The sequence below is a fragment of the Apteryx mantelli genome, chromosome 11 (genome assembly GCF_036417845.1).
Source record: "Apteryx mantelli isolate bAptMan1 chromosome 11, bAptMan1.hap1, whole genome shotgun sequence".
Taxonomy (NCBI): domain Eukaryota; kingdom Metazoa; phylum Chordata; class Aves; order Apterygiformes; family Apterygidae; genus Apteryx; species Apteryx mantelli.
In genome coordinates this window covers 11,864,076-11,883,766 of record NC_089988.1, presented here as the reverse complement: position 1 = coordinate 11,883,766, position 19,691 = coordinate 11,864,076, and the positions used below count along the sequence as shown (strand labels likewise).

At 51.9% G+C, this 19,691-nt stretch overlaps 1 protein-coding gene across 1 annotated transcript in view; it reads right to left on the bottom strand.

The window, feature by feature from the left end:
• LOC136992975 (olfactory receptor 14A16-like) overlaps positions 1-15,675 on the bottom strand; it is a 74,163-nt gene extending 58,488 nt beyond the window's left edge. Inside the window, exon 1 of the mRNA XM_067302993.1 lies at positions 14,761-15,675. Within this exon, the coding sequence (XP_067159094.1) occupies positions 14,761-15,675 (915 nt within the window). The remainder of the gene's footprint in view (positions 1-14,760) is intronic.
• Between the last annotated feature and the right edge of the window lie 4,016 nt (positions 15,676-19,691).

Below are 19,691 nucleotides of genomic sequence, written 5' to 3'. Positions count from 1 at the left end.
ACAGGCCCAGTAGATGGCCTCGGGACCTCCTCTGCATGCTCCCTGACAGCCCTGCAGAGGACCCAGCAGAGGACTTGTCCTCCCTGAGCTCACAGCTGGACATTCAGTCCTCCAGCTGGGCATGGAGCCTTGTCTGGGGATGATGTTTTGGGTAAGGACCAGCACGCAGTGTAGGCAAGTTTGTCTCAAGGAAATGTGCTGGGGACAGGGCATGAGGGACAGCAGCTTTGGAGGAAGAGCCCAGTCTTCAGGCACTGCACCTGGAAAAACCTACTTTATTACAAAGATATTGTGATGGGGTCAGCTCTGAGCCAGTGCTAGACACAACTTTATATGGGCACCAGGTGAGACAGAGCAGTCACAGTAAAGGTGGAATGAATCCAATCATTTGTGTAGCAACAGGGTGACAGTTAATAATAACAACAGTAATATTAGTAATAACACAAATAAAGTGAACAAAAAAAGCTCAGTCCTGGTACGGGACACAGTGGGAGTCATTTGTCGAGAGCAATGGCAATGTTACCACTGCTGAAAAATGTCCATGAAATCACTTTCCTCAGGGCATCTTTGAGCTCCTTGTTCCTCATGCTGTAGATGAGGGGGTTCACTGCTGGAGGCACCACTGAGTACAGAATAGTCACCACCAGATCCACAGCTGGGGAGGAGAGGGAGGGGGGCTTCAGGTAGGCAAACACGTCAGTGGTGACAAACAGGGAGACCACAGCCAGGTGCGGGAGGCACGTCGAAAAGGCTTTGTGCCGGCCCTGCTCAGAGGGGATCCTCAGCACAGCAGTGAAGATCTGCACGTAGGACAGCACAATGAAAATGAAACATCCAAAGATTAAACAGCCACTAACCACAAGAAGGCCAACTTCTCTGAGGTAGGAGTCTGAGCAGGAGAGCTTGAGGATCTGGGGTATTTCACAGAAGAACTGGTCCACGACATTGCCTTGGCAGAGTGGTATTGAAAATGTGTTAGCAGTGTGCAGCACAGAATAGAGAAAACTACTGCCCCATGCAGCTGCTGTCATTTTGACACAGGCTCTGGTGCCCATGAGGGTCCCGTAGTGCAGGGGTCTGCAGATGGCAACGTAGCAGTCATAGGCCATGACTGTGAGAAGACAATACTCTCCACCTAACAAGAAGAAAAGCAGGAAGACTTGAGCAGCACATCCTGAGTAGGAAATGGCCCTGGTGTCCCACAGGGAATTGGCCATGGATTTGGGGACTGTGGTGGAGATGGAGCCAAGGTCCAGAACAGAGAGGCTGAGGAGGAAGAAGTACATGGGGGTGTGGAGGCGGTGGTCGCAGGCTACGGCTGCGATGATGAGGCCGTTGCCCATGAGGGCAGCCAGGTAGATGCCCAGGAAGAGCGAGAAGTGCAAGAGCTGCAGCTCCCGCGTGTCTGCAAATGCCAGGAGGAGGAACTCATTGAAGGAGCTGCTGTTGGACATTTTGCTGTCTCCAGGCATGGGGACTGTCCAAAGACATTGAGAAGTTAGCAGAGACTTTTCAAGCAAAGAAACCCCCAAACGTTGCAGGTCTCATACAAGCCCCCACATTGCCTCTCTCTTTACTGAGAGGATCTTTGTGCAGCTCCCCTGCTGAAGCTCCACTTTGCCCTGGCTGAGTGTGCTGTAAGGAGCAGGGACCTCTGCCCATGGGTTCCACAGGAGTCAGTCCTGCTGTAAAGCAGTGGGCACAGGACAACGGGGATGGCCAGCTCTGACATTCACAAGTTCTGTCAGGCGATATCCACTCATCGTATAGAAGGGCTTTTCAGCAATGTCAGTCCCAATTCTAAAAAATGAGGTTTGAGAAACAGAGTTTCAGGGACTTTTTATTTTCTTTGAGATGGTCTTGTGACCCCTGGGGAGTGTTCCTCGAAGGCAGAAATCCTTGGCATTTCCACTGTGAATCCTGAGAAAAAGCATCCACTGTCCCTTCTTGCAGAGTGAGGACAGCTGGTCTGTTTATTAGTCTCGTTCTCAGCTGTCCTGTGCTTTCACCTCTTTGAGCTGTGGGATGATCACACTCATATGTTGCCCTAGAAAGAAACCAGCCCCTGATGAGAGCACACGAGTCCAGTTTCAAAGTGCACAGCTCCAAACTTCTCTCCCTATCTCCAGGCACCTGAGGGAGCTCTGCACACTCCCCTTCTAGCCAAGGACACACAGGGCTCTTTGCAGATGCCCACATACAGCCACCCACCACCATCTCTATACTCTCAGCATCTCTGCACCTTCCTCACTGGGCTCTCAGATATCACAGAGATGCTATGAGACAGCAATGCCTTTCTGGAGGGCAGGTGGCAGTCTGGCAGTACACTATAAGGAAACGGTCAAAGGATTCTTAGGACTGGAGATGGGCTCTCTCTAAGGCAGAGTCAGCTCAATTTCTAGCCCCACAGACTGCATTTTCTGGAGCTCCACAAGTCAGAAGGGGGCTGGGGCGACCTCATTCCCATGCAGACCCCTCTGTTCCACAACTTGCAGCATCAATGTCTAAATTGCAGCTGAAAACACCCAAATCCAGAGAGGCCGAGAACAAGAGGAGCAGCATGGACAGGAGGGTAAACAAGGAGCAACACCGTGATCCTGCTGCCAAGGGAGGCAGGGAGAGAGACAGAGAGGCATTCTGGAAAGCCTTCCCCTCACTGAGCTGGGCATGCCGCCTCGCAGATGGTGACATCGCAGGGCAGACGCTCTCAGCCCCTTTGTCAGGCAGCATGAAATGGGCCCATAGCAGGAGAGATGCCCCTCTCCTCTGTTGGAAGTCTGGCTGCAGAGGAGGTGGCTCATGCCCTGCAGTTCTTTGTTATTCCCTGCCCATCCCTGCTGCATGGAGCTAGCCTGCTGGCAGCTCTTTCTCTGTCACAACATCTTTTCCCTGTCAGTGCTCACAGATACCATCCCACCCTCCTCCTTCTCCAAAACTGTGCTCACTTTTGCCCTAAGGAAACCTCCCGGGTCAGGGCACTCCCTAGGGGCATCTCTGTGCATGCACATCCTAAGGAGCAAGTCACATAAACTCCTATGAGGCCACAAAGATGATGTTGATGCTGTCTGTAGGCTAAAGTAGGGATGAAGTGGCTTCCTGAGGTTTCCCAGTGACCTATTAATCTCTCAGAGTGAAGGTTAGGAGTCCCACTTCCTTCCCATAACAGAAACCTCGTTCCTTCATTCTCCCTGCCAAAATTAGGAAACTGAAAGTGCAGACACCTGAAGGAAAGCTCCTACCCTTTCAAGTAGCCCTTCTCTTGATCTCCTCTTGAAAAGACCCCTTGCACATATCCTGCGCATTGATTTGGAGCTGTGAGCATCCCTGACCCACGCAGCACCCTCTCAACAGGAGAATGAACCTGCCCTGCCGGGGGTCGCTCCTCTCACGCAGAGTTTCTCCCTATATTGCTATAAGGAGCTCCCCGGTCAGGCTCAGGGCTGAGCCTCACAGGCAGCAGAGTCACTGCCTCGGGCACACAGCACCCTGGGGTGCAGGGACACTGCTCTGAATCACAGCCCTGAGCAGACCTCTGTGTGCTCCCTGGCTTCACACCCTGCAGGCACCCCTGGCAGAATGGAGCTGCACGCCCTGTCCCTGTGCTGCTGTGGCAAGGAATCCCTGCTATGAAGCATCTCCTCCTCTGCCTATGCACTAGATGTGCCGGGAGAGCAATCCTTAAAAAGCCTATGACTTATGGGATTGGATGGATTTAGAAGACCCCTCCAGGAACCTCAGTAGCATTGCCCTGCAGCCAGAGACTTACAGTGTCAAGGGCTGCGAAGATTTCTCCCACAACGAGCTCTCCTCTGGCCTCCCACTCCACACTGCCTTGCACTTCTCTCTGCCTTGTCACCTCTCATCTCAGCAGCAGCAGGCAGTGCCCGGAGCCCTGCTGCTCTTTGCAGAGGAGCTGCCCCTGCACACAGCTGTCTCTGGGCAGTGCTGCCTGGTTGCCATGAGCTCCCTCCATCCCCAGAGCCTGGCCCCACTCAGGAGCAGAGGCCCAGCTGAGCTCATGAATTTCTCTGTCCCTTGTGCTCTCTCCTCCTGGGAAATGTTCACTGCAATAAACTAAAATAATCACCAATGGGCCCTCTCTAAGCACTGAAGGAAGACTGATTCCAGCATTAAAGATTTTTTTCATCAGAGGATGGTTATCTGCAAGAGGTGGAAATGTCCCACTCTAGAAGCCCCTATTCCCACCTCTTACCTAGGCAGGACACATAGAAAGGAGCAAGAAGGGAGCTGATTGACACCTGGTTCAGGTGATGATTCAGATGAGTCAATCTGGGCATTTCAACACCATTTAGAAGCCCCTGGAATACAGTGGGATTCAACTAACTCCTGTGAACTCCACAAACACACAGCAGGTGGGATTCCCTTTGCCCAAGCTGATGGGTGCACAACACAGATGTCTGCATGGGAGCTCTCTCTGTAAGCTCCCATTGTAATCACCTGAGATGGAGGGTGGGAGTCAGTTGCTCACACACAAACACCTGGTGACATTGGAAGAGACAGAGGTTGTCCCAGGCATGTGCCAGTGTCTGCTTGCTCTCATGGAGCAACTGTGAGAGCCACATCCTTCTAGAGCATGAGGTGGGGGCCAGGTGGAGAATTTCCTTGGCCATCTCAAATGACACTAATTGCCCACTACTGTTAGAGCACCCCTCACTATGATGCTGAGACACATGGAGATGCCTACAGTGCAAACTGCTAATGTAATTCAGGGCACACACTCGATGTAATGGCTTAGAAACAGGCTGGCAGGGCCATGTCAGATGCCTGGGGTTTCTAGCACAACTGCCTGGATGGGACCTATGGGAAAACCATGCCCCTTTGGAGTGGCTGCTGGGCAGACAACCCAGGTTATCTCAGGCTTTCTACTTGTGCCCAAACAACTGAATCCCTCCACTGCCTTTAGGCCAAGTCCATGCTGTCTGCATCCAAGTGTGCTGCATAAATGGGAGGCACATCACACCAAGGTCTCCGCCCTAGTCTCTGCACTCTCAAACCCTTCTTGCTCTTCTCTGCCTGAACCTCTTCTCACCCCCCAAGATGATGTGAACGGGGACTAGGGTAATGGTGACCTCAGGGTGCCTGGATCACAGGCTGCCCAGGCCCAGGGACTTCTTCAGTGGCACCTTGTCCTGCCTGGAGATCGGTTCACCTCTGTCATAAGCCCCAAGGTGCTACAAATCAGCTCAGGCAGCAAACCCCTCTCCTGGCATTCCTGCACAGTCCAGCTCTGTTTCTGCCTGGCCTTGGGCACTGCAGGGTTTGCCCTCTCAGTGGGAACCTCATTCCACCATTACATTGCCACCTGCTATCTAGGCCAGCATGGCTCTGCTCTGAAGTGGGGCCATTGCACACACAGTGACCTTGGCTCTTGGTAACAGGTTTCACCACAACCAGTCTGCTCTCTGTGCCACAGCTGATGCTCTGCACCCCAAATATATGCAAATGCATGCAGCCTGGGGTAGAGACAGGAGCAGATGGAGATGTACAAGCTTTCACAGGTGTGAAACATCATTGGAATGACTGAGGTGTGGTGGGATCACTCACATGACTGGAGGGCAATGCTTGCAGGGTACAATGTCTTCAGGAGAGACTGTCAGAGAAGATGAGGAGGGAGGATGTCTTTTGTGTGAAGGGGCAGCTCAGATGTGTGGACCTCTTCCATGGGAGAGGCAAGGGTTTGGGTGAGTGCTTGTGGGTGAGCATCACAGTAGGGGTGACATCATGGTGGGAGCTACAGTCCACCTAAAGAGGGTAGGGAGGTGGATGCAGTCTCCTTTAAGCAACGTGAGCAAGTCTGTGGATCACAGGCCCTGGTTCTTCTTGGGGGGACTTTAATAACCCTGACATGAAGCATAAGGGCAAACAGCAGAGTGCAAGTAGGCCAGGAGGCTTCTGGAGGGCATCAAGGACAACTTCTTTGCACAGCTGCCAGATGGGCCAATAAGGATGATGCTTTCTTGTATCTGGAAATTTCAAAGACGGAGGAACTGATCAGGGATGGTGCAGTAGGAGAAAGGCAACTGTTACATCCATCTTCCAAAAAGGCCACAAGCGCAACCTGGGGAGCTGCAGGCAGTTCAGCCTCACTTCTGTGAGGAGTGAGTCATCAGGTGAATCCTCTCAGATTACATTTCTGGGCACATGAAGGGATAGAGACCTCCTGAGGTCCCTTCCACCCTGAAGGTGTCCATGGTTCTTCCCACTCTCCATCTTCTCTTGTGGATGTCAGGGAAAGCACGCAGGTGCCCTGTGACAGTGGAAGCAGGCCAGCCTTCTTGTCCTCCTCCACTCAGAATTCTTCAGATGCAGGGCTTCTTGGCAGGAATCCCCAAGACAGCCCTGACCAATCCTTGACTTCACTTTTAATTTCCTTTTTTTTTCTTCCATTCCTTCTAAGTCCTTCTCTTTTACCACCCTGATCCTGTCCCATACAGCCCACCCCACCCCTGCTCACCCTTAACTCAGTGGCACTGGCTTGGTTTCTCTGTTTATTTGTTCATTTTCTTTTTTTTTTGTTTTATTTTGACACAGAGGAGCTTCAGTCCCAAAGGAACTTGAGAAATTCGGGTGAGTTGGACAACAAATACCTCATGAAGATTTAGAAGACAAGCGTCAAGTCCTGTGCCTAGGTGGGAATAACCCCATCCATGAGGAGAGGTTGAGTGACCTGGCCTTCTTTAGCCAGGAGGCAAAGGGCAGTAGACTATTAGCCTGTGACTGCTTGAAGGGTGGTTTCAGAGATGATGAAAATTTTCTTGGCAGTGGGAAATGGCATGCAAAGGAGAAAGGTCCACAAACTGCCTCTTGAGAGGTTCAGAATGGACTTCAGGTCAAAAGAATGTCACTCGTAGGGCAGCGCTGAGGTGCAACAGGTCACCCAGAGGGAGTCTGTGATCAGCCCCTGGCTTTGTGTTTCAAGGAAAAGCAAGGGAGGACAGGAAGACATCAGGAGAGGCAGGGAGATCACGGGGTGGGAGCAAGGTGGGGAAGCAGCTTGGGTGTGTACATTCTGCAGGGAAACAGGCAGAGGTGTGGGAAAGCATAGGACAGCCTGTGGTGGAGATGGCCGAGGGCACTGCCAAGGCTGAAAGCTCCCAACACAGCTAGGTCTTTGTCCTCTTGGCTATGGCTGGTGTCTCTGACACCGAGGCCTACAAGAAGATGCCATTCCTTAAAGCACTGTGGCCTTGCTACCTCCTTGTCCCTTGGGAGCCCAGCAGGTGCCGTATCATGGTCCTTAACTTGGTATTGTGCAACCTCACCCTCACACTGGCCCCAGGAAGAGCCCTGAGCAATTCGTAATGGAAAGCATCACCCTACCCAGGGGATGGCTGTCAGTTCCTGGTCACTCTGCTTGATAATACACATCAAGGTTGACCTGGCATCACAGCCACCCTCACATTGCCTTTGCCTACCTGCAATCAGGGCCTCCAACTTTCTTCTCTAATCAGCCCCTGCGGAGACTTTGTTGGTAATGGCCCTCGGTGGGACCCATTAATGCTCCAAGAAACTTAGAATTTTTTTTGAATTTAACTTCTTGAGAAGTTTCTTCAGCCTCCTCTCAGCATCTGAAGTTCATGGGCTCAGCCCCAAATACACCAAGGGGTCATTAAAATAATAATAAAAAAACCCTAGGGAGCCATGCCTCTTTCCATAACTTTCTTCAGTTTGTCAATTCTTCTGGGGTTAATTGGAATGTTTGGAGGAGTGTGTTGAAATTGGGCAGAATTCAATGAGCACCTGAAAAGAAAGATGTCTGCTTCTTAAGCTTTCTTGAGTCTTCAGTTTGCAGAATAAGTCATACCTTCATTCCCCAATTCATACTGACCCACAGTGTCTCCTAATGAAGTCAGGGCATGTAGGCAAAGCAGTATTTTTGGTAGGAGACCTGTATGGAGAACCTTCCTCCGCAGCTCTCCAGCCCTGCCATTTCCCTCATCAGCCACTGGGGACTTCACATCACTCTTGTGAAAATCGAACCTTTTGCCACTCAAGGCTGTAGCTGAATGTTACAGCTCATGTGCGCCAATTCCCACCTGCTTTCCTTCAAGAACTAGCTGCAAGCAGACACAGAAGTTTCTTTTTTCTTAATTGCAAGCAAACAAATTATAATTTGGAACAGTTTAATAGAAGATACAAAAAAACCACTCGTCAGCTGTATGTCAAGTCCAAGCTACCTCCAGTGAGCTCCACTGCCCACAAGACATAACCTTCCTTGAAATGTTCTCAACAGATAAATAGGAAAGGATAGACAAGAAACACAACAAAGGAGCTGGCTGAAGTGACAATGAGACTGCTGAAAGACGAGGCAAGCTTCAGACTCCCAGCAGCTCAGAGCAGCAACTGGAGAGTTGAGAGGTACCTGAATGATAAAGAGGAAGGGGAGGAGGAAACTGGGAAACTATGGAAAGTGCATATTTCCAGATAGTCTGATGCAAAGATGACTTCAGAAATGAAAAATTTTATCAGGACATGTGGAAATATGTGAGAGATCACTGAGACTACATGCACAGCCTAATAGACAGAGCAGTGGAAACACAAGGTCAAGGGCACATCGATATTTCTTCTCCCCAGATTAACACCCTTCCTGAAGATTTCCACTATTTCATCATGTTCATTGAAGTAGACTAAAATAATCACCAATGGGCCCTCTCTAAGCACTGAAGGAAGACTGATTCCAGCATTACAAATTGTCTCACCAGAGGATGGGTATTTGAAAGAGGTGGAAATGTCTGACTCTGGAAGCCCCGATTCCCATCTCTTAACTAGGCAGGACACACAGAACGGGACAAGAAGGGAGCTCATTGACAACAAGGAGGAGGCTGATCTCACCCCAGGCCAGACCCCGTCAGTGCAGATGTCTCTGTCAAATACAGTTCTCTGCACTTCCCTTTATACTCTATGGAGGGAACTAAGTTGTCTCAACTCAGTTGTTTTGAGATAGTTTTCCTAACGACAAGCTAAGGTCCCACACAGGAATCACCTCCAAAATTTCCAGCATCACATGGCAACACAGCTACCCCAGGGCACCTCAGGCAGCAAATAGCCTCCCTATGAGGTCAAATGAATCAAGCCCAAAAAGGAGATCCTAGTCATAAGTTGAGATCTTCTCAAAAAATAACTCACTGCAACAATTGACAAGAAATCCTTGTTTCCAAAACTTCACACAGTTTTTACCATTGCCATATATATATATATATTTTTTTTCTTGTTAATTGGCAGGACCATGTTCATGCACTACAGAAATTAGCCTCTCTATGCAAGTGTGTGTTTATACATATATGTGTGTGTGTGTGTGTAATATATATGTTATATATACACACACAAATTATTCATCAAAATACATTTGCTGCCAACACTCGGAATGCAGAAACTTTGTTTGGAGGAACTACTTTATTTAAACTGTCATGTTTCAGCTCTCTTCTTCTGCCTCTCTGTCCTTTCTTCTTCTTCAGCCACTTCTCTCTTTACAGAGCTCTCCAGGGAAAGATTCACTGAATCACAGCACTTAGGGTGGACGAGACCCAGGGGCTCCCCCCATGTATGCATTGGCCACAAACATGCTGAGAGTGCACTCCATCCACTGTGCAGGCCATTCATAAAGGTGTTAAACAGTCCTGCCCCACATGTTGATCACTGAGGGATGCCACTAGTAACCGGCTGCCACTTGGAACTTGTACCACTGATGACAGCGTTTCAGCCTGATGGCCCATCCAATCTTCCACCTGCCTTATGGTCCGTTGATCCAGGGCAGAGCTCAACAATTTGCCTATAAGGAGACTCTGGGGGACTGTGCTAAAGGCCTTGCTAAAGTGAAGGTTCACAAAATCCCTGCAAAATCCCCCTTGTGCACGCAGGCTTTCATCTTATGGTAGAAGGCAATCAGGTTGGTCAGGCATGCTTTCCGTTTCCCTTTGGTCATCGCATGCTGCCTCTTCCAGGCCTTCTCCTTCATATGCTTGGAGATGGTTTCCAGGAGGATTTGCTCCATCACCTTCCCAGGAACTGAGATGAAGATGACCAGCCTGTCATTGTCCAGATCCTCCCTCTTGCCCTTCTGGAAAATGGGTGTGATGTCTGCCTTTTCCCAGGCATCAGGAACCTCCCTGATTACCATGACATTTCACAGACAATTGGGAGCAGCATTGCAGTGACTCCAGCCACCTCTCCCTGCACCCTGGGGTGCTTCCTGTAAGGTCCCATGGACTTGTGTGTGCCCACTGGGCAAAAGTCCTCCCCAGCTGCATCGTCCTCTACCATGGGCGAGGCTTTGATAACACAGATGCTGCCAAAGGACTTGGGGGCCAGGGAGGCCTGTCAGTAGACAAAACCAGGAAAAGACCAGGGAAAAGAGGCAATGAGCTCCTCAGCCTTTCCCCTCTCTTTGTCACTACGTCCCCTGCCCCACTGAGCAGGGCCACCACATTTTCCTTGGATGTCTGCCTTGTACTGCCAATGTCCCTACAGAAGCCCTTCAGGTTACCCTCCCCATCCCTTCCTAGCTCCAGCTCCAGCTCCAGCTCCAGCTGAGCTTTGGCTTGCCTAACTCCATCCCAAATGAGATGAAATCTTCTCTGCTGCGGTCCAGGATGGTGACTCTGTTATTCCTCTTACCTTTCCACCATCTCAGGAATGAGGAGGGAGGAGGAGGTGTTCACCTGCCTTCTTTTAGATGGTCACATAAAGCACAAAGGACTCCTGTCCCAGAGACATTTGCTCTGTGCTTGAAATGGGGCCTGAGTTCATTGGCTTTCAGGATAATTCAGGTTGAAGGGACCACAGGAGGCCGGTAGTGCAACGTGCTGCTCAAAGCAGGGTCATATATAGGGTCAGAAACCAAAAAATGCACCTGCCAAAGGACTTTCAGCAGTGATACAGCAGGAGAAGGCAGTAGAGGGTTGACGGGGTGATCTCATGGACAAAGGGTTTCCTTTTTCCCCTTCTCCTGAGAATGAAATCGTCAGCTCTCCACAGAGAAGAACCTGGGAAACAAACTTTGCCACTAACATGGAGGCAGAGAAGCTCCTGAGACCCTTACAGACAGAGGCTTCTCCAAAGGCCACCACCCCAATGGCACCAGACCCCCAGGCATGCCTGCCTTGCTGCTGGAGGTCTGCAGGGAACAGAGTGGGGTGTGCAGCCTGCAGCCCTGGCCACCCAGCAGGTGTGGTGGGACCCTGCTCCTCTAGATGAGACTGGGCTCTCCTGCATTTCCCCAGTGTGGAGCCTGCATCCCTTCCAGCTGGGAATACAGCCTGGCAGGGAGGACCAACATGGGAAACACGACCTCTGTTCTGGGGTGTGAAGAGAGAGGGGAGGTCAGAGGGGGATCTGCTCGTGCCCTGGGCACTGATCCCCTCCCTGCAGCCAGTACAGCCCTGCTGATACCCTGTAACCCATGAGCCCAGGAGATGGGAAACACGATCTGCTCTGGCTCTAAAGATTTCTCAGCCCTTCAGACCGAGGATGCAAAGCACCGGTCTGGGGACACCTCAGCAGTTGAAGAGCCTGAAAGCCTGGTGTGTTCCTGAGAACTTCTCTGCAGTCTCCCCGCACTGCTTTGACTCCTGTTGCCCATGGAGCAGAGACTCCTTTTGAGGATGAACTCGCTCACTGTGTGACTCTGAGGACAGGCTTGACCAGGCAGTCCAAATGCCAGCAAGGCCTCAAACCCACAACAGTGTCCCCTGCCTCTGACTCTGTCTTCCAGCCCCTTCCTCCTAGAGGATTTGGTTTGGGAGGGACCACCAGAGATCTGTAGGACCACGATCTGCTCTGAGATGGGCTAACTTGACAGTTAGATGAGGTTGGTAGGTGCTTTCTCCAGGAGAGTTTTTTAAGATTTCCAGTCCCCTGCCGCAGTGCTACTCAGTAGCATGGGTATTCTATATTTTTTCCCATCAACTCATTTGAAATTTCCCCTACTGCCTCTTCTCCTTGTTGTCTCTTGTCCTTTCCTCCCCTTGGCCCCCACCCAGACCATCCCATCTATTTTGACTGAGGACAATCCCAGCCTCACCTCCAAGCACAGCCTTACTGGGATCACTTGGGACCACGCAGGCAGTCTGTGGTGGCCAGCTGCAAGCAGAGCTAGGCACTGCAGGTCCCTATGTAGTGTCAGATGAGAATGTATGGAAACATAACATGACCCAGGGCAGAGCCTGTGGGCCAATGCCAGGGCAGACCTGGGAACAGCAGGGATGAGAAGAGCAGACCTCCAGCAGCTCTTCTCCACACCTGGGCAGGGAGTGATGCACCCAGCAGCGCTCCTGAGCGAGGACGGTGACACAGGATGGGGGGCATTGTGAGCTGCAGTGCTGAGCACCGACCATCTGTGCTGGGTCTGGGAGTCCTGACAGGTGGTGCTGGTGGCTGTAGACTTTGAGAAACCTACAGTCCTGCTAGCAGCAGTGAGTCCCCTCCATGACTGTTGGGAGCTTCTGGAGTGTCGTGGCTCCCATCTGTGTCTCATCCCTCCACTGACCCAGCCCTGCTGCTGTGCATGTGGCCCCACAGCCCCACTGTGCAGGCATCACACAGGACAGGGTGTGTTCTGGGGTGGGGAAACATCCCCCCAGCATGGTCCCCATGATAGTCCTTGGTGCCCTGTCTCCCTCAGCTCTCCTGACTGACAGCCTCCCACCAGTCCCCAGACCCTACCCAGACCTGATCCTTTCAACTGGGATCAGCATACGGCCATGCTCTGGGGTCTGATGAGGTCTGAGCCCTCAGAGAGGCCATCTCCAAGCATGTGGAGGAAAAGAAGGTGATCAGGAGTAGTCAGCATGGCTTCACCAAGGGGAAATCATGCCTAACCAATCTGATAGCCTGCTATGATGGAATGACTGGCTGGGTAGATGAGGGGAGAGCAGTGGATGTTGTCTACCTAGACTTCAGCAAGGCTTTTGACACTGCCTCCCATAACATCCTCATAGGGAAGCTCAGGAAGTGTGGGCTAGATGAGTGGACAGTGAGGTGGATTGAGAAGTGGCTGAATGGCAGAGCTCCGAGGGCTGTGATCAGCAGCACAGAGTCTAGTTGGAGGCCTGTAGCTAGCGGTGTCCCCCAGGGGTCAGTCCTGGGTCCAGTCTTGTTCACCTTCTTCATCAATGACCTGGATGAAGGCACAGAGTGCACCCTCAGCAAGTTGGCTGATGATACAAAACTGGGAGGAGTGGCTGATACACCAGAGGGCTGTGCTGCCATTCAGAGGGACCTGGAGAGGCTGGAGAGGTGGGCAGAGAGGAACCTCCTGAAGTTCAACAAAGGCAAGTGCAGGGTCCTGCACCTGGGGAGGAATAACCCCATACACCAGTACAGGTTGGGGGTTGACCTGCTGGAAAGCAGCTCTGCGGAGAAGGACCTGGGAGTGCTGGTGGACACCAAGATAAGCATGAGGCAGCAATGTGCCCTTGTGGCCAAGAAGGCCAATGGTATCCTGGGGTGCATCAGAAAGAGTGCTGCCAGCAGGTGGAGGGAGGTGATTCTCCCCCTCTACTCAGCCCTGCTGAGGCCACATCTGGAGTACTGTGTCCAGTTCTGGGCTCCCCAGTACAAGAGGGATGTGGCACTACTGGAGCAAGTCCAGCGAAGGGCCACAAAGATGATGAGGGGACTGGAGCATCTCTCTTCTGAGGAAAGGCTGAGAGAGCTGGGCCTGTTTAGCCTGGAGAAGAGAAGGCCGAGAGGAGATCTTATCAACGTGTACAAGTATCTGAAGGGAGGGTGTCGAGAGGATGGGGCCAGACTCTTTTCAGTGGTGCTGAGTGACAGGACGCGAGGCAACGGGCACAAACTGAAACACAGACACTTCCATCTGAACATGAGGAAATACTTTTTCACTGTGAGGGTGACAGAGCTTTGGAACAGGTTGCCCCGAGAGGTGGTGGAGTCTCCTTCTCTGGAGATATTCAAAACCCGCCTGGACGTGATCCTGTGCAACGTGCTCTAGGTGACCCTTCTTGAGCAGGAGGGTTGGACTAGATGATCTCCAGAGGTCCCTTCCAACCTCTACCATTCTGTGATTGTGATGAGGAGAACATCTTTAAAAAGAGGTCCTACTGCTGTGTGGGGATGTGTCTCCAGGAAAGCTGCAGCCCCCACGGGAAGGCTGCAGTGAGGAAATGCCTGCTGTGGCAGTAGGGGGATGATACTGTCCAGCACTGGGTCTGTCCCCACAAGCTGCTGCCTGACTCCCCTCCCCTCCACTCCCCCTCCACTTGTAGTGTTGGAATGCCAGAGAGGGAAAGGACCAGCCCACAGTGACACTTGGCTGCCACCCTCACAGGAGAGGAGGTTGACATCACACCCTGACTGTGGCCAGGGGAGCTGAGCTCTCCTAATGGACATGGGACCCATGGTCTCACCGTGTCTGTACTAGTCTGACCCTGACTCTGTGCCCCTGAGCTCCCTCAGTGTCAGTGCCAAAAGTGACCCTGCAAAGGGAAACTCTTTGCATTGCCCTGGGGGCACCAGAGGGAGCTCAGACTAGCAGGCTCTGACGTTCCCCCATCTCTGCTGATGAAGGGGGACGCCTGGCTTCCTGCTTCAACATGGCCTCTGGGTCAGACTCAAATGAGACATTCCTGAGTAGACATAACAGGAACCTGATTTTTTTTTTTTTTTAAGGAAAAAGAGAAAAAAGAAAAGGAAAGAAAGAAACACAAAACACACAGCCTTGATGCCAGATACCCTGAGGAGTGGATGTACAATGGACAGTTATTCATGCTGACAATGTACCCATTGAACGAGTTTCTTCAGCGCATCTTTGAGCTCCTTGTTCCTCATACTGTAGAGGAGTGGGTTCAGCGTTGGAGGCACCAACGAGTACAGAACAGACAGCAACAGATCCAGAGCTGGGGAGGAGAGGGAGGGGGGCTTCAGGTAGGCAAACATGACAGTGCTGATGAACAGGGAGACCACGGCCAGGTGTGGGAGGCACATGGAAAAGGCTTTGTGTCGTCCCTGCTCAGAGGGCATCCTCAGCACGACTGTGAAGATCTGCACATAGGACAGCACAATGAAAACAAAACACACAAAGCCTAAAAAAAGACTAACCGCACTAAGCCCAACTTCCCTGAGGTAGGCGTCTGAGCAGGAGAGCTTGAGGATCTGGGGGATTTCACAGAAGAACTGCTCCACGACATTACCTTGGCAGAGTGGTATTGTGAAAGTGTTAGCAGTGTGCAGGACAGCATTGAGAAAACCACTGGTCCAGGCAGCTGCTGCCATTTTGACACAAGCTCTGCTGCCCATGATGGTCCCATAGTGCAGGGGTCTGCAGATGGCAACGTAGCGGTCATATGCCATGACTGTGAGCAGATAAAACTCTGCGGAAAATAAGAAAAAGAAGAAAAAGACCTGGGCAGCACATCCCAAGTAGGAAATGGCCCTGGTGTCCCACAGGGAATTGACCATGGATTTCGGGACAGTGAGGGAGATGGTGCCAAGGTCAAGGAGGGAGAGGTTGAGGAGGAAGAAGTACATGGGGGTGTGGAGGCGGTGGTCGCAGGCTACGGCTGTGATGATGAGGCCGTTGCCCAGGAGGGCAGCCAGGTAGATGCCCAGGAAGAGTGAGAAGTGCAAGAGCTGCAGCTCCCGTGTGTCTGCAAATGCCAGGAGGAGGAACTCGTTGAGGGAGCTGCTGTTGGACATTTGCTCCTTTGGGGCACAGGGGGATTTTCTGAGGAAGAAGACACATTGACAAGTTAGGACAGACTTCTCTGAGCAAAGCTTTCTCATAACACCCTCCCCCCCCCCACACACACACACCAAACACACACACATTACCTCTCCGCATCTCAGTAGCACCATCATTGATCTCCGTGGCTTGAGCTCTGATTTGTGCTGGCTGATTTTGCCATGCGGAGCAGGGGCCTCTGCCCATGGGCTCCAGAGGAGTCAGCCCTGACCTACAGCACTGTGTACATGGGAACAGGGGGGACTAAAATTTTAAATTGCTGACAGTTCCAGTGAGATTTAACCCACTCATAATGTTGAAGGGATTTTCAGGCGAGGAAACGTCTCCTGCCCTGGACCCACCAGCCTTGAGAGCAGAGGGCTGTGCTTGCTGGGAGAGGAGAGGAGGCCTTGGAGCTGACAGTTTCCTCTCACACTTTGAGCATGACTCTGCTGCCTGGAGCCGTCCCTGTGGGGACCTGTTTCTCTGTCCCCACGTCTCTCCCCTCTCAGTGCTCACACACCCCATCCCACCTGCTGGGTGCTCAGCTCTGCCCTGCAGAAACCTCCCGGGGGCGGAACGCTGCCCAGGGCACCTCCGTGTTTGCAGGTGCTATGGAGCAGGGGAGAGAAACCTTGGTGAGGCTGGAAAGGTGATGCTGGTTCTGTCCTTAGGCGGAGGGGTGGATGAAGGCATTTGCTGAGTCCCTCCCAGAGCTGCTCCTCTCTCAGTGTCACTGTCTCAGTCCCCTGTCTAAACCTGACAGATCCAATCCCATTTCGCCCTAGCCAGAGAGAATCAAAGTGAAAGCACAGACTCATGACAGCTCCTTCCCTTTCATGTATCTGCTGCCTTGACCTTCCTTTTGGAAAGTCTCCTCCAGAAATGTTCTGGGAGTGAGCTGGAGCTGTGGGCAGCGATGACCCGTTCAGCACCCTCACAGCAGGAGAGAATGAACCTGCCCTGCCAGGGCGTCTCTCCTCCCACCCAGAGCTTCTCCCCACAGTGCTGTGGGGAGCTCCCCAGGCAGGCTGAGCGCTGACCCTCGCAGGCGGCAGAGTCACTGCCCCAGGCACACAGCACCCTGGAGCACAAGGACACTGCTGTGAATTACAGCCCTGGACAGACCTGTGTGCACACACCGGCTGCACACCCCTGCAGCTGTCCCCAAGAAAAAGGAGCAGGATGCCCTGTCCCTTTAATGATGTGGAGGCAAATCCCTGTTCTGAAGCGTCTCTGCCTCCTCTGCAAAAGATAAACCAGGAGAGACATCCTTAAAAAACAGATGTGGGATTTGATGGGATGGGTTGGGTTTAGAAGAGCCCTCCAGGAACCTCTACAGCATTGCTCCACAGCCAGAGACTTACCGTGTCAGGGGATGTGAAGATTTCTCCCACAAGGAGCTCTCCTCTCTCCTCCCACTCCACACGGCCTTTCACTTGTCCCTGTCTTCTCTCATCTTCTGGCAGCAATTGCAGACAGAGCCTGGAACCCTGTTGCTCTTTGCAGAGGAGCTGCTCCTGCACACAGCTGTCTTTGGGCAGTGCTGCCCGGTTGCCAGGAGCTCCCTCCATCCCAGGAGCCTGGCCTCACTCAGGTACAGAGGCCCAGCTGAGCTCATCAATTTCTCTGTCCCTTGTGCTCCCTTCTCCTGAGAAATGTTCACTGAGGTAAAACAAAATAATCACTGATGGTCCCTCTAGAAACAATGCAGAGAGACCAGTCACAGCATTGTTGCTTGTTTCATCAGAGCATGGTTATCTACAAGAGCTGGAAATGTCCCACTTTGGAAATCCATATTCCCATGTTTCAACTAGGCAGGACAGCTAGAAGTGGTCAGGAAGGCAGTTCATTTTCCCATTCTTCAGGTCTTGATGCAGATGAGTCAACCTGGGCATCTCATGCCTGTTTAGAAACCCCTGGGATGCAATGGGATTCAGCTAACTCCCGTGAACTCCACAGACACACAGGAGGTGGGATTCCCCTTGCCAAAACTGAAGTGGGCACAACATAGATGTCTGCATGGGAGCTCCTTGCCTAAGCTCCGGTTATAATCACTTTAGATGGAGGGTGGGAGCCAGTTGCTCACATGCAAACACCTGGTGACCTTGGAAGAGACTGAGGTGGTCCAAGGCATGTGCCAGTGTCTTCTTGCTCTGATGGAGCAACTGGGAAACCCACGTCCTTATGGAGCATCAGCTAGGGGCCAGGTGGAGAATTTCCCTTGGCCATCTGAAATGACACTAGATGCTTTCTACAACTGATGTTCCTCTCACTATGAAGCTGAGACATATGAAGATCCCAATGTTACAAACAGCTAATGTAATTCAGTGCAGACACGTGATTTAATGACATAGAAATAGGCCTGCAGGGCCATGTCAAGTGCCTGGGGTGTCCAGCAAAACCACGTTTCTAGTAGTTCCAGCATGGGACCTCCAGGAAAGCCATGGCCCTTTGGAGTAGCACTGGGCAAGTGCCCTAGGGCATCTTGGATTATCTACCTGTACCCAAACAACTGAATCCCACCACTGCCTTTAGGCAAAGTCCATCCCATCTACATCCAAGCATGCTGCATAAATGGGAGGCACATCACACCAAGGTCTCCACTCCAGCATCTGCACTCTCAGACCCTTCTTGCTCCCAGCCCTCTGAACCTCTTCTCAACCCTCCCCCTCCCCCTCCGCCCCCCAGATGATGTGAACAGGGACTGGGCTGATGATGTCCTCAGGGTGGCTGGATCACAGAACCAGGGACCTCTTCAGTGGCACCTTGTCCTGCCTGGAGATTGGTTCAAGCCTGTCACAGGCACCAAGGTGCTGCAGAGTCAGTTCAGGCAGGAAACCCCTCTCCTGCCACTCCTTTGTGGCCCAGCTCTGTTTCTCACTGGCCTTGGACACTGCAGGCTTTGCTCTCTTAGTGGAAATCTCCTTTCACCATTACATTGCCACCTGCTGTCTAGGCCAGCATGTCACCACTTGCAATCAAAGCCTTTGTATTCCTGAGGTCCTTGCTAAAAGTTTTCCCTGTGACAAATCTTCATTCAGCACCACAGCTGAGGTGCTGAAGCCAAAATATATGCAAACATATGGAGCCTGTCCCAGGACTGCCCCATGGTTGGAATAACTGAGATGTGGTGTGATCAGTCGCATGATGGAGTCCTTCAATGGCAGGGTGCAAGTTCTTCAGGAGAGACAGCCAGGGAAGATGAGGAGGGGGATGTCCTATGTGTGAAGGGGTAACTTGGATGTATGGAGCTCTTCCATGGGATGGGCAAAGGGAGGCAACTCTGAAGGGCAGAGGAGCTCAGGAAAGCCAGCAGGTCATTAAGCACCTATCAAGCACAAGAATGCTCCTTATGAACAGTTTGTAGAATTAGCAGACACCTCTGGACCCCAGCTTGGCTAAATAGGGAGCTCCCACATGAGCTCCAGGGCAATAAGGCAGCATACAGAAAGGGGAAGGAGGGAGAGGCTGCAAAAGAGGAATTCAGAAATATTGTCCAGCAAAGCAGGATGGTGCTAAGGAAGCCAAAGCTCCCCTGGGACAGAGACACTTGCAGGGGATGTGAAGGACAGGAAGAAGAGCTACTGCTGCTTCAGTAACAGTAGAAGAATAAAAAAGGAAATGTGGACTCACTGCTGACTGGGGCAGGGATTCTAGCAAAAGTGAATGCAGATAAGTTTGGGGAAGTCAAGTCCTCCCTGGCTTCAGTCTTCACCAGCAAGCTCTCCTGAGCTGTTGTGCCTAGTGTCAGGACTGCTAAGGAGAAAACCAGCCTGCAGTGCCTAAGTCTCTAGAACTCAACCCAGACAAGCCTATGGGATTGGATGGCTGGCATCAGAGCTGGCTGCTGTGACATCAAGGCTGCTTGCTGTCATCTTTGAAAGGTTGTGGAGATCAGCGAAGGTCCCAATGAGCAGCAGAAGGAATATGTTGTGTCCACCTTCAAAGACAGCCACATGGACAACCTGGGGAGCTGCAGGCCATTCAG